General features: G+C 51.7%; 5 protein-coding genes across 5 annotated transcripts; 3 read left to right on the forward strand and 2 right to left on the reverse strand.

Annotated features, from left to right (window-relative positions):
- Positions 1–477: 477 nt before the first annotated feature.
- On the reverse strand, positions 478–2,795 carry NUU61_006142 (uncharacterized protein; the record flags this gene model as incomplete). The annotated part of the gene is made up of 7 exons (XM_056656670.1): positions 478–879; positions 934–1,342; positions 1,406–1,606; positions 1,659–1,816; positions 1,879–2,210; positions 2,262–2,378; positions 2,429–2,795. 7 exons carry the CDS (start codon positions 2,793–2,795, stop codon positions 478–480), a joined length of 1,986 nt encoding a protein of 661 aa, XP_056509470.1.
- Positions 2,796–3,358: 563 nt separating this feature from the next.
- On the forward strand, positions 3,359–5,582 carry NUU61_006143 (nonhemolytic phospholipases C family protein; the record flags this gene model as incomplete). Its single annotated transcript, XM_056656671.1, has 7 exons — positions 3,359–3,478; positions 3,539–3,618; positions 3,671–4,059; positions 4,116–4,502; positions 4,558–4,668; positions 4,726–4,928; positions 4,986–5,582. 7 exons carry the CDS (start codon positions 3,359–3,361, stop codon positions 5,580–5,582), a joined length of 1,887 nt encoding a protein of 628 aa, XP_056509471.1.
- Positions 5,583–5,999: 417 nt separating this feature from the next.
- NUU61_006144 (uncharacterized protein) lies at positions 6,000–6,657 on the reverse strand (the record flags this gene model as incomplete). The annotated part of the gene is made up of 3 exons (XM_056656672.1): positions 6,000–6,050; positions 6,155–6,501; positions 6,591–6,657. 3 exons carry the CDS (start codon positions 6,655–6,657, stop codon positions 6,000–6,002), a joined length of 465 nt encoding a protein of 154 aa, XP_056509472.1.
- A 1,327-nt stretch (positions 6,658–7,984) lies between these two features.
- NUU61_006145 (uncharacterized protein) lies at positions 7,985–9,237 on the forward strand (the record flags this gene model as incomplete). Its single annotated transcript, XM_056656673.1, has 2 exons — positions 7,985–8,602; positions 8,653–9,237. Coding segments are annotated over 2 exons (1,203 nt in total), but the record flags the coding sequence as incomplete, so codon positions are not given.
- A 1,415-nt stretch (positions 9,238–10,652) lies between these two features.
- On the forward strand, positions 10,653–12,919 carry NUU61_006146 (uncharacterized protein; the record flags this gene model as incomplete). The annotated part of the gene is made up of 4 exons (XM_056656674.1): positions 10,653–11,410; positions 11,468–11,987; positions 12,031–12,192; positions 12,245–12,919. 4 exons carry the CDS (start codon positions 10,653–10,655, stop codon positions 12,917–12,919), a joined length of 2,115 nt encoding a protein of 704 aa, XP_056509474.1.
- Positions 12,920–13,066: the final 147 nt, after the last annotated feature.

Here is a 13,066-nt window from a genome sequence, read left to right on the forward strand (position 1 = left end):
TTGTTACTCACTGGTACAAGAAGGTTGAAAACGATTGGCGACAGGAACATGGTAGTTCGAGATATACCAACCGCAACCTGGGGATCTTGCGTAACGGCATCAGCCTAAGGAAAGTAAATCACGTCAGGCAATCGGTTCTTTCGGGGCCAACACCCTGCCGCAACCTTAGCTTTAGGAGAAGAGGACTCACTTCTTGCACAATCTTGATCATTTCGTAACGAGCATCTCGACGAGCTCTATCCAAGCCGAGTAGGTTAGCAGGATACAGAACAAGGCGGTTCGGCCGGACTGGGGGTGCTATTTTGGTGGCCTTGGGGGGCCCCGACGTAGTGATTGTTGCCCGTGCATCGACGACTAGTCGTTCGAGTTTGCTGATTCTATTATCTTGGGAATGTGATTCCTTGTCTAATTCATGGTATTTAAACCCCGAAGGGGGAAGAATGACGCCACGCAAACCATGGATGCAGTTCTCGCTGATCAAGGAACCGAGCACGATCCTCCTCCGTCTGCGGAGAATAAAGATGCATCGTGCGCAGCTAGTCCCGTCGGATCACCTTGTACATCAATAAGCATCGCCATACCCGTAGCGAGATGCCACAGAATATGGCAGTGAAACATCCACACGCCCGGGTTATTGGCATGGAAGCGGAGGACAGCAAAGCCGCGGCTGGGAATATGGACGTTGTCGCGGAGAAATGCGTGGGTGAGGTCGTAAGGATAGAATATGCTGGGATGATTTTCGCCATTTTTTGAGCTACGCATGTCCGGCTGCGCCTCTGCAGGCACTTGGCCGGGAGGAACAGCATCAACGAACGGATTGAACGATCCCCAGCCCACATCGGCTTCGTGGACTGCAAGAACATAAAAGTGGTGACCGTGCTGAAGAAATACAGATCAGCAAAGGAAGCGCCATGAGAGAAGTTATAGACCTACCAGGTGGAATGGATGGGGTCCCTCGTCAAGATTGTTCACGACGAGGTCTACCCACGCAGATTCTGGTCCCGTTGTAAAGGCAAATTGATTTTCATCCCATTTGCCTCTCGGGAGACTGACAAGTGGCACAGCCGGGTCTTTCTGGGGTTTCCATGTGGTGTGGTTGAAATACCCAAATGGAACATTGTGGTTTCTCGCCATTTTTTGGATCTTAGTGTAGACCACATGGGTCTGTTGCGCCTTTATTGGCAGATGCTGAAGCAGGGAGGCCGCGGATGGCACCTCTTCGATGTTGATGTGGTGCCGCACATTTGGGTATGTCTCGGGGGCATCCGAGAGTGAAGGAGTCTCGTAGTTGATGGGGATCATTTGATCCGGAGTCAAAGCTGGGTTAATATATTTGAAGCACCTGGTGACAATTAGCTATTTATCTTCGCTTTAATACTCAAATTTATAAGGCGTGTTGTCATACTCTTGGTCCAGTTGTACGGTCATGGAGGATTGTTTACCAGATCCTTGTGGCGGGCGAAGGACAAAGTCCATGCGCTGTCCAGGGAACAGAGTGCCAATAGAGTTGATGCCTTTCTCCCTAGAAAGCTCCACGTCGACACTGTCCACCTGGATGAGATCTAGTTGCTCGCGTTCAAATACAAGAGATATTCCCGCAATAGCCCTACCCATCTGGTCAGTCATTATCTGTCACGCTTGAACGGGAAATCTCATACCCAGTGTTGACTACACGGATTCTGTAGGTTGTATCACGATCGAGGTCAAGAAATGATGGATTGAGCTGCTGGTTAATGCAATCCACTGGACGAGCTGGGACCGCCATTGAGCAGTCAAAATGGCCGGCTCCATTGATCAAGAGAGAGTCAGGAACTGGCTAGTACCAGAAATTTGAGTCAATTTATCTTCATCCTGTGGTCAAGAAACATTGAACTGTACCTCGTTCCCATAAGAGCCTGGCAAAATGTACCATGCGAGGACGTCTGTTGCTTGCCGGTGGTACCAGTCACCAATCAGAAGCAGAAGCTCCTTATCATAGGCGAACCGATGGGAATCAATGCGACTTTGAGACATTAATCCGCGTACAGCTGACTTTGAAGCCGGGGCATGAACCACCAGACCACCGTACAGTCCGTCCGCCCGCGCAACACCAGAATGGGCATGATACCAGAACGTGCCACTTTGATGGGAGGGAATGGTGACATTGTAGACAAACTGGTTACCGGGGGCGATGAGACATTGCGACACGCCTGCTGCCCCGTCCATGGCATCTGTGCGTATTAGATCGAAGAATTTGGGCCTCGAAGATGACATTAACTCACTGGATATATGCAGGCCGTGCCAATGAAGAGCAACAGCCTCTTCTGGGAGGGCATTGGTGACCGAAATGATCAGCGTATCACCCGAGCGAGCTTCAATTGTCGGACCGGGAAAGAGTTCTACTACTGTGAGTTCTTGTCTGTGTCGACCAGGGAATGTGGCCACCCACTGTTAATCAAATAAACCTGCTTGAGCACGCCATCTGGTCTGCGATCACCAGAAGTGATGCGCCAGTCCAGATACTGTGTATGTGCTGGGCGGTACACATGATCCTCGGGGTGAAGCTCGATCCGTGGACGGGGCGCGATGGTATCATGTAGCTCCCAGTGTGGATGGGAAGCCGGAGACACCCAATGCCCTAGAGGTGGTATGCTCGGCGGTCGGAAGAGATATGCCAGCACAATCAGCAGACATGCTACCAGCGACCAGCTTAGCATGGGCCATGGCCGATAAGAATGCCGGTCTGTTGTTATCGGGAAGGCGTGTCTCGACTGACGGAGAGAAGTCCTCCGTCTCTGACTACTCTGTCGTTCCATGATGTTAGCCAGAGATCCGAGGTTGTTTCCCAGACATGCTCCCTATAGGGTTTCGGACGACGATATAACCGATGACATCGACATGCTGGGCCCTTGCGGGAGGCGAGGGGAATGTGGAGGAGAACCAGGGATATGCGCTATGCCGTGCATCCACACGCAAGGACCATCTTTGCGACAACCCTCAACCCTTTCCTACTTTGGCAAACTGATGCACGGCAAGAACCTATCAGATAGCCCAAAAAGGTAATTTGTGTATCCGCACCAAACAGCAGGCGCGGTTCCACGGTCGAGCGGCGAGACAAGCTTCACGTGGGGCAACTCGCCGCGCAGATTGGAGAGAATGCACCATCGTGCCTGTCTATCCCTGTGGTCTCAATGGAACCTTGGAAGGTGCCGATGTCTATGTTCTCCACGGCGGCATGTTTCCTTTTCAGCGTGTGATTGGGGTTTCCGGCGACTTGCAGATGGGTCGGGCCCGGTTGCAAGTCTTAAGTAGTGCTGGTTTCTCTTTCATTTCCGGGCCCTAAGAGACTGTCCGCCCTGCTCATCCCTTTTGTTCAATCATGGCGCTGCAACGGGTGATTCTTCTGGGCGCGCTGTTGGGAAGCACTGTCTCTGCGGGGTCTCTGAAAGACATTGAACATGTGGTGATCTTTATGCAAGAGAACCGGTCCTGGGACTCGGTAAGTCGTTTACATGCCAAGGGAGAAGGAGTAGATGAATAGGACTGACATTGTCCCAAGTATTTCGGGACCATGGCCGGAGTCCGAGGATTCAATGACCCCAATGTCCAAGTCAACGACAACCGGCCCATCTGGTACCAGTAAGTATGAAAAAAACACATTGGCGAAAATCATTTTCTGAAGCCATCCCAGACAGGTCGACCCTGGAATGTCCGACAAGACCAACACCTTGCTGCCCTGGTACTTGGGGTATAAAGGTGGTGACTGGTTCGATGCCATCCAGTGCATGGCAGCCGGCGACAATGGCTACCAGGACAACCAAGCGGCGCTCAACCATGGGTTGAACAACCACTGGGCACGTAACAATACGCCATGGAGTTGGGGGTATTTGAAGCGGGACGACATTCCTGTCCAGTTTGCTCTCGCCGAAGGCTGGACCTCGGGCGACATGTACCAGGAGGGCCAGATTACCTCCACCAACCCTAACCGAGTGACGCTGGTTAGTGGCTCGGTGAATGTACCGGGAAGCCCCCAGAGATCGGACCAGGGAGGTGTGTACATCGACAACAACGAGGTGCCAGGTATGTATTGTCGGCCTTCCTGTTGTAACAGTGAGCTGACAGGATCAAATGGCCAGGCTGTGAGAAAAACAATATAAACTGTTACCCGCTGAAGTGGAAGACCATTTTCGAATTCTATGAAGATGCCGGAGTATCCTGGCAGGTATATCAGGATAAGAACAACTTTGATGATAACCCACTGGCCTGGTTCGAGCAATACCAAAAGGCCCCCAAGAGCTCCCCCCTCACAAAAAAGGGCATGACCACGGTGGGCCTTGACACCTTCTACAAGCGGGCTGCCAATGGTACCCTGCCGGAGGTCAGCTTCATTGTTGGCCCGGCTGAGCTGTCGGAGCACCCGCCATACCAGCCCAAGGATGGCGCGTGGCTGCAGAAGAAAGTGGTCGATGCCGTCATTAACAGCCCACAATACCGCTCGACGCTGTTGATGATTAGCTATGACGGTGAGAATGGGATATCGCCAACATTCCAGATCAAAACATACTGACTGGGTCACAGAAACCGGTGGGTTCGGAGACCATGTCACTCCATTTCATTCTCCAGAAAACACCCCGGGTGAATGGATGAAAGACCCCACGGGCTTGTTCGGCGATATTTTTGTAGGACCTGGTGAGTGGATGCTCGACTGACATGATTCTCTTGTGACTCTGACTTTGTGTGGTCTAGGTTTTCGGGTGCCTTTCTACATGATCTCTCCCTGGACCCGAGGAAACCGTGTCTTTACCGAGCGAGCAGATCACAACTCTCAAATCTTGTTCCTTGAAAAGTGGCTTGCCGCTCGCGGCTATGGGAACATCCAAACCAACGAAATGGTTCCGTGGCGGCGATCCCATATGTCCAACTTGGTCAACGCATTGGACCTAGACAATGTAGGTTTCTCCTAATGTGTCCTGTGGCGCTGTCAGCAGTAAGACTTACCAAGGCAGCCTGATTACTCTCTCCCTAATCTTCCAGAGGCCGAGACTCCTGCCACCAACGACAAGGGCGACTACATTGGCTCAGCACAATGTCAATCGCGCCATGCCACCCAGCGCCCACCCGTCCCATATGGCCAGCAGGATAACATAACCGAGGCGCTCTGGTTTGAAGAAGGCTTCAAGGAGTGCGTGGGCTATCTGACCGAGGGCCGCTACCTGGTTTTCGAAAAAGCCGGCGCAGCATTGACGAACCGGGGCCAAAAAGACCATCTGACCCTCAGCCCTACAACGTCTGACCATGGGAGCAAGTCCCAACGGTGGGTAGTCCACTACACCAACGACGAGGAGAGTGGGATCTTCAATATCTCCAGCGCCGTGGATGGACGATGGATCGGGCCGCGTGGAACCCTCATTCCCACGGACAAGTCCGCAGACGCAGCCGCACTGCGGTTGAAATTCCTCGGCAACGGTCGCGGGTATACCTTGCAATATGTCGATCGGGATCAGTATATTGATGTGGACACCCGTGGATCCTTGACGATGGAAACTATGCAGAGCGGGCCGGTGACGGGGTACAAGGTCTGGAGTGTGACGTATCACGACTGATGAATGACTTGACAGCGGTTTTAGTGGACTGTCGCGCTGGCTGTGGCCTTGATTGTCGCTATCAGTATAAAGCATGTAGATATCTTGTCGCATACGAATAGCTCTGGGGCGTCGATCTGTGGTCTTGACAAGCCTGTTCAGATAAATGCATCTCAAGTTTTGAGCATAAAGCTTTCCATGGGGAAAAGGGCGTGTAGGTACACTTTTAAAGTAGCAATTTGAAATTGATGCTTTACCAATAAACAACTGTATCCTACGTTGAGGTGTCTCGTAAAATTCATTGATACCACTATTTCCTGAAAGTGTTGCAGCGCTATAGACATTGCCAAATGGGGCCTTGGGCATTCTCACCAAAGCGAGTCCACAATATTATAGATGCGATCAAATACCAGTCAACCCAGCTTTACGGGGATACATCTATGCGGCAGTAATTCTAAACGGCCCCGCAGCGTCGTACAGCGTCGGCATCTATAAAAAGCCAGTCGAATTAGCACCATTTCGAAAAGAACCAGCAAACAAACTTGAACAAAGCAATGACAAGAAGAAACAGAAAAAAAAAAGAAAGGACTAACCTGCGGCGCCGTCGACAGCGACGTACTCAACCGCAAATACCACACCGAGCCATCGCGCACCTGCGGCAAATCACGGGGGATCTTGACATCAACCGCCCCAGTAGACTCGGCAATATCGCCGACAATCTTGACAGAGCGGTCAAACGAGATGGTGTCGCGGTCGCGCACGGGGTTGTTGTACAGCCATACGCTGTACGCGTCGCCCGGGTACTGCGTCAGCGGGCTCTCGCAGTGCGTTGTGGGCTGGCGGTTGAAGCGGAGGTGGATGGTTTGGCCTGCGGTTACGGTTGAGTTGTTGGGGATGCCTTGGTAGATGTTGACGCAGGCGTAGTCACGTTTTCCCCATGCTGGAAAAGTAATGGTTGGTTAGCTTGGTTTGGTTTTCTGTTGGGATGCTAGTGGAGGTTCTGTGTGAAGAGTAGTAGGTAAGGCATACGCTGGTATTTATCGAATGCAGCGGCGCTGGTAGCGAGCACGGCGAGGAGAGAAGCAGAGACCTTCATTGTTGATTTGTATTCCTTTTTTTCCTTCAAATAAACTGGTGTGTTTTGTTCTTGAATGGACATACAAGAAATAAGGATAAGATGGAATGTTTCCAATGTTAGAACAAAAGAAGGCAAAACGCAGGCTTTTATAGTAATCTATCTCATTCTGCACTACAACCCAAAACCACCTCTTCTAATTGTCACCTCGGGTCGAGACAATCGATCTGCCGGATGTGAGTGATGAGGTTTCAGTTGCGCGCTCCACATGGACTTGGATTCGTTGTTGGGCCGCTTGGCACGGCGCCCATGATTCTCGGATGCTGACGATGAATTCGCAGGCAAATATCGCCCAAAGAGGTGGAAGCCACATTTAGATGCAGTTTCAGTCTACGGGGTCGAGTCATTAAAACTAGATCTTGTGGAATGTGGAGTTATATACTACGGAGGGGTGGTGTATGATGGATGTCGATCATTCGCCGGACAAAGCCACAGTTTGACCATACGGGGGATGGCTTGCATGGTCTCGGAATTGGTAGATCTTTGTCTCAATTAATCTTCGATCCAGCCCTGAGCTGATGTTCCGGGTCTTTTGGTGCTGCGTCCAGGCAATAACTATAGCAAAATGCCCTAGGCTTTCCTCAACGAAGAATAGATAGTACCGGAGTATTCACTTTGCTCTCAACAATTCCATGGGAAAAATTGATCTTGGATGCGCTGACACAGACTGTCTGCAAGATCTATTTTTATTTTAAAACGGCGCTCTCGGGTGCTGGCATGGTAAATTTGCTGGCCATCGAAGCAGATATCTGTCCACTTCCCAGTCATACTTACATCCATGGATAGCTTGGAGATCCAGTTCTGTTGCTCACCAAGACAGAAACCGTAAGGAGCTGAGAGAAGAAAAAATAGAAATAGAAATATGAACAAAAAAGCCTATAGCTAATGGCCCACTATGCTATTCTATGGCTGACAACAATCAATCGTTCAGTGTGTGTCTGGAAAAGAGACAGAAAATGGCTAGGAAATAGATATTCTATGACAGTTTCATAATTCTCTCCAACACACCGGGCGACAAAAGCAAAGAATCAAATCAAGACTTGATGCTATACCAAGAGCAATGCAGTTAGGATCACCTTCGGACCCACACCCTTCTTCACGTCTGACGCCTGAGCGAGAACAATCACAATTACCAGATACTATGGCCTCCGAGGTCGGTTCCTATAACGGTTCTCTAAGTGATTCCTCATTTTATGCCTCCGTCCTCCAAAACGACAGGCCGCATCGGCAGCACCAAGTCCAAAATAAGAACAGGGTGTGATACTTGCAAGTGAGTCACTCTTCAGTCACGCCTCATCTCCGAAGGAAAGCCCTCAAAATACACCTACAGGTTCTCAGGACTTGTCGCATGAGATATGGAGAAGAAAAACCGCATTTTGTGCAATGTACCAGCACTGGTCGACGGTGTTCCTACAGTACCGCTCTGCAAAGGGCGACGGAGTCCCCAAAGCTAAGCTTTGTCCTGTCCTCGCATCCAGGACACCGAGAACGCCGTGCGTTCGAATACTACTTTCACCTCGTTAGACCTGCTCTCGCCGGCGTGTTAGATCTCGCGTTCTGGAGGGGCTCAGTCCTGCAAATCTGTCGGCTGGAACCGACGGTTTGGGATGCAGTCATCTCCCTCAGCGCGCTATACGAGCGCCCTCCTATTTCCGATTTGCCTCCCGCGTCGCTCATCGAGAGTCCTACTGCTGTGCAGCAAAACTACAACCGCGAGGCTCTGGTCTGGTATTCGCGCTCGCTGGCTGCTTTGCGACAACGGATCCACCGCGGTGTGGCTGATGTGACGGTCTCTGCGATCAGCTGCATCCTCTTTATTGCAATTGAGCTGTTGCAGGGTAATCGAAAAGCGGCTCTTATTCCATATAAACAAGGCGCGCAAATAAGAAGATCGTCTCCGCGCCTGGTATAATAACTTTTTATCCATACAGCACACCAACCCCCCTGCAGCCATAGGGGGACTGTGGCACAGCCTCACTTCTCCTTATGGCCTACACCGGCATTATGGTTGAAACGCAAGCCTGTATTGATCCCACTCAGGCTGCATATGACTCATACGAGGCGGATTTCACATTGATCCTCGATCATGCACCTACAGCCATTGCCTCCACACGCAGCACCGATGGCAGTCAACCTCCCTTTATGTTTGAAATGAGCGTCTTTCTTCCACTGTTTATCACCGCGTTCAAGTGTCGTTTCCCTCAACTTCGTCGTCGCGCATTAGGGTTTTTGTTGCAAGCTCCACCGGTGCAGGGGCTATACATGTGTATCCCCGCGGCTCATCTCATGGCCGGTGTCATTGCATTGGAGGAAAACCCTATGATGACCCTGAATGAGACTGGGCGGCTGGAAGATTTGATCACTAAACCAGGATGCATTCCACTTTTCCATCAGCGGATTTGCGACTTCAATGTCTCATCAGAGGTAAACGCCGCGGGAAAGAACTGGTTGAGTTCTACCCTTCATGATTTTGACGGCGATGGAAAGATTCAACTAGTGGAGAAATCCATCATATGTCCTGATGTTGCAGCTACTGAATGACACAGAATCCCCATTGCTCTCTCATAGGTTATCGGCACTTAGATACGAGGAGACTTCCTGCCGATCCCTGCAAGAGCATACTTTCTTTTTGCCTGAGACTTTAGGACCCAAGGCACCAAGGCATGAATCCCTCAGGCCATCCACTCCCCACTCCCCTCCGCTTCCTGCCATCTGCATCCATCCATCAATTTCCCCAGGTCTCTTTCGTTCCTGTGGAATAAGGTCCTTCTCATCAGATATCATCCGAGACCAATTTGGTCTCACACCATGCATCTTTGCTTGACATCCAGCAACAGTGTGGACTCTTTATCCACACTTGTTTTAGATTGCGGGCAAACCAGACTCGACCGGCCCCCGCTATCTGACTAGAAAACAGGGCCTGAGGCCCGAGAACAACACATGGGCGTCTCAATATGACAGCACAATGATATCCCCACATGCGACACTGAGCAAAGCCATCTGCGCCATCTCCGTACTGTATCGCAAGACCAGTGATAATGGCAATCTCCCGTTGCGACGCTTATCATCGATAGCAGCCCGCAATTGTGCCTGCATGGGGCAGGGAGGAACCCTGGATTGCCCGATCCGTCAGGCAGAGATCACCTGAGCCCGATAAGCCAATTTTCGCCACTTTTTTGTGGCTCTTCAGCCCCTCCGCGTGATCGCGAGACTTATCTTTGCTTGTGTTGAGCCTGTCTTCTGGCTTGATTTTCACCGACTGCTCAGTCGAATTCCTTAGTTCCAGTTCCTCCGTCTGGGTTTCGTTGTCATCCCCTTTGGACCCTGACCGCTGAAATCCTGTCTGGCAAACCGTGGTTTTTTTCTGGGGACCCTCCCCACCTCGATTGCGCCTTTCTATCCCCGTCTTCCACTTGGCTCCATTTGAACCACTGTCCGATCAAGTAGACACTCTTGGGCCTGGTATCGTGTATGCGAAACACACACTGGGCTTGATCCTGGCTTCCTGCGGCGTCTCGGCTGGCCGCGCATGAAACACATGCCGTCCTTCACCGAGGATGCACTCGGTCCCGAAATAGCAGGTAGGTGCCGTCTCGCGTCTGCTCCACTCCAAGTCTGTTGGCACGCGTGTAATTAAGAAACTGTATATTCGTGCACTCTATGTTCTATTGCTTTATGGAACCAACCGACCACTGCTCCCTTGCTTGTACTTCAAGTCCCCACTTCCGACCTGTCGCGACATCTCTAAACCTTTTTCCCTTTTGTTATCTCCTACTAACAACCTGGTAGACTATTCATCTATTCAGGGAACGGAACCGGATACCCCTTCGTTGCGCAAAGTCTTACACGCCAGCGACACTGCTTCCAGCTCCCCACCAGACACTACCTTGAAACAATACCGGGCTCCTGTGACCAAGAAACTGACAGCCTGGACCTCGATTTCGCAAACGTCAACGATGCCTTCTCTCAGCAGTCAGTCCAGTGTCAAGAATGATGCCCCGAGTCCAGATGATAAAGAGCAATCTACCAAGCCCGAAGAAGACTCTCAGTTAAGCCTCTTCCACCAAGTGCACGAATGGTTGCAACATGAAAAGACTAGGCGGAAAGCTCGGAAGATACGAAAATTCGAGGCACTCTCTGGTGCAACAGATGGCCCCCCCGGAGACGAGGAATGTGCCGTGGAAGAGCCGGATTGTCATAGCTCGAAGAGCACATTTTCTCTCGACAAGCTCGAGAAAATTCTTGCTCAATACGCGAGCCGGAGACAGGGAAATGTTTTGGGTTCCATTCAACCCCCGAGGCGGCTAACACGCCGCCGGCCTAAGGGCCTGCGAAGGGGATCAGCATCAGAGTCAGATCAAACGGACGTCGAGGCAGCCGTGCCCAGCGTGGATGCCTTTCTGGATAATTCCAAGACACTCGCCTACAGCATCGGTTGTGTTGAGGATGAAGATGCGGACAACAATGTGAATTCGAGGCGCGCCAAAGACCGAGAGGCTTGGTTGACTTTCAAGACCGACATTCTGCGTATCGCGCATACGCTGCAGCTCAAAGGCTGGCGCAAGGTTCAGATGGAGGCAGCTGGGGAGATTGAGGTGGTTCGACTTAGTGGTGCTCTCACAAACGCTGTATACGTGGTTAAACCTCCGAAACACCTGCCCGCCCCAAAGGCCGACGATGGCTCTGCCGTGCTGGTCTCAAGGAAGCCCCCTCCGTAAGTTGACCTCGGCTGGTGAAGCTCGGGACACCCAGCTAACTTTTCGGATGATAGAAAGCTTCTCCTGCGTATCTATGGTCCCCAGGTGGAACATCTGATTGACCGAGAAAAGGAATTGCAAATTTTACGTCGCCTTGGACGCAAGAATATCGGTCCCCGCGTGCTTGGAACCTTTCAAAACGGCCGATTTGAGGAGTACTTCGAGGCTCGCACGCTAACACCAAAAGATCTGCGTATTCCTGACACCGCGAAGCAGATTGCCAAACGGATGAAAGAGCTACACACCGGCATCGAACTTCTTGAAGAAGAGCGAGAAGGTGGACCAAAGATATTCAAAAACTGGGACAAGTGGGTAGATCGCTGCGAACAGGTCACTACGTGGCTGGATAAGGAAATTCAATCCCCGCAAAACGAGGCCAAGGCCGCATCGGAACCCTGGCGTCGCCGCGGGTTTGTCTGCGGAGTGCCGTGGGCGCTGTTCCGAAAGGCCGTGGATAACTACCGACTCTGGCTGATTGCCAGTTGCGGTGGGATCCAGGAAATCAAGCAACGGCTGGTGTTTGCCCACAACGATGTAGGTGCTTGCACTGTGTTGGTCTCTGTTTCTCTTCATAAAGATACTGACTGGCCTTCAGACCCAATACGGCAATCTTCTTCGTCTGGAGCCGAGCACTCAGTCGCCGCTGCTCCTCCCAGCGAACGAGCACAAGCAGCTTGTCGTTATTGACTTTGAATATTCATCGGCCAATACCCCAGGGCTTGAATTTGCCAACCATTTTGTAAGTTTTCTATCCCCGAATCAACAGCATGGCCTGCCTCTAACAGCCACAGACCGAATGGTGCTACAACTACCACGACGAAGAACGACCATGGGCCTGCAACAACCGCGTCTACCCCACGCCAGAAGAGCAATATCGCTTCGTATCAACCTACCTCACTCATCAGCCCACTGTCACCGGTGGATCGACTTCGCCGATGATCAACCCCTCCATCCGCGGGCGCACCCCAACCGCAATCACTCCCCTAGATCTCGACGAAGGGCCCGATGGCCCCAGTCTGCAGCAACAGCAGCAAGCCGAAAAATCTCTTCAAGATGAATTGGACATAGAAGTGCGCTACCTAATGCAGCAGACCCGGCTATGGCGCGTGATGAACTCGGCGCAATGGGTGGCGTGGGGGATCGTGCAGGCCAAGGCAGCAGGCATGGAAGAGGGAATTGCCGAGATGGCCAGCACAGATGACCAGGGAGACAAAAACGGGACGCATGATGCGACGGTCTCTGATGATCAGAACAAGAGCCACGGCCAGAATGGGCATGGCGAGAGCGCTAAGACACCGCCTGTGGATGCGGATGTCGACGAAGGCGATGAGTTCGACTACTTGGCCTACTCTCAGGACCGGGCCCTGTTCTTCTGGTCGGATCTGCTGGCGCTGAACTTGGTTAATGCGGAGGAGCTTCCTGCGCCACTGGTGGAGCATATCAAGTCCCGGATTGTTGAGTACTGAGGGGATTCGAGGGGGGGCTTTGGTTATGAATTACGATGCACGCCAGTACATAGCATTGCATAGTTATCCTTTCGGAGGGATTCAAGGCAGCTTCTTAGCGACGTAGCCAAGTAGCCAAGTAGCCGAGATAGTGGATATCATGCGCAT

This window comes from Penicillium alfredii, assembly GCF_028826965.1.
Source record: "Penicillium alfredii strain IBT 34128 chromosome Unknown utg000009l_segment0_segment0, whole genome shotgun sequence".
NCBI classification, from domain to species: domain Eukaryota; kingdom Fungi; phylum Ascomycota; class Eurotiomycetes; order Eurotiales; family Aspergillaceae; genus Penicillium; species Penicillium alfredii.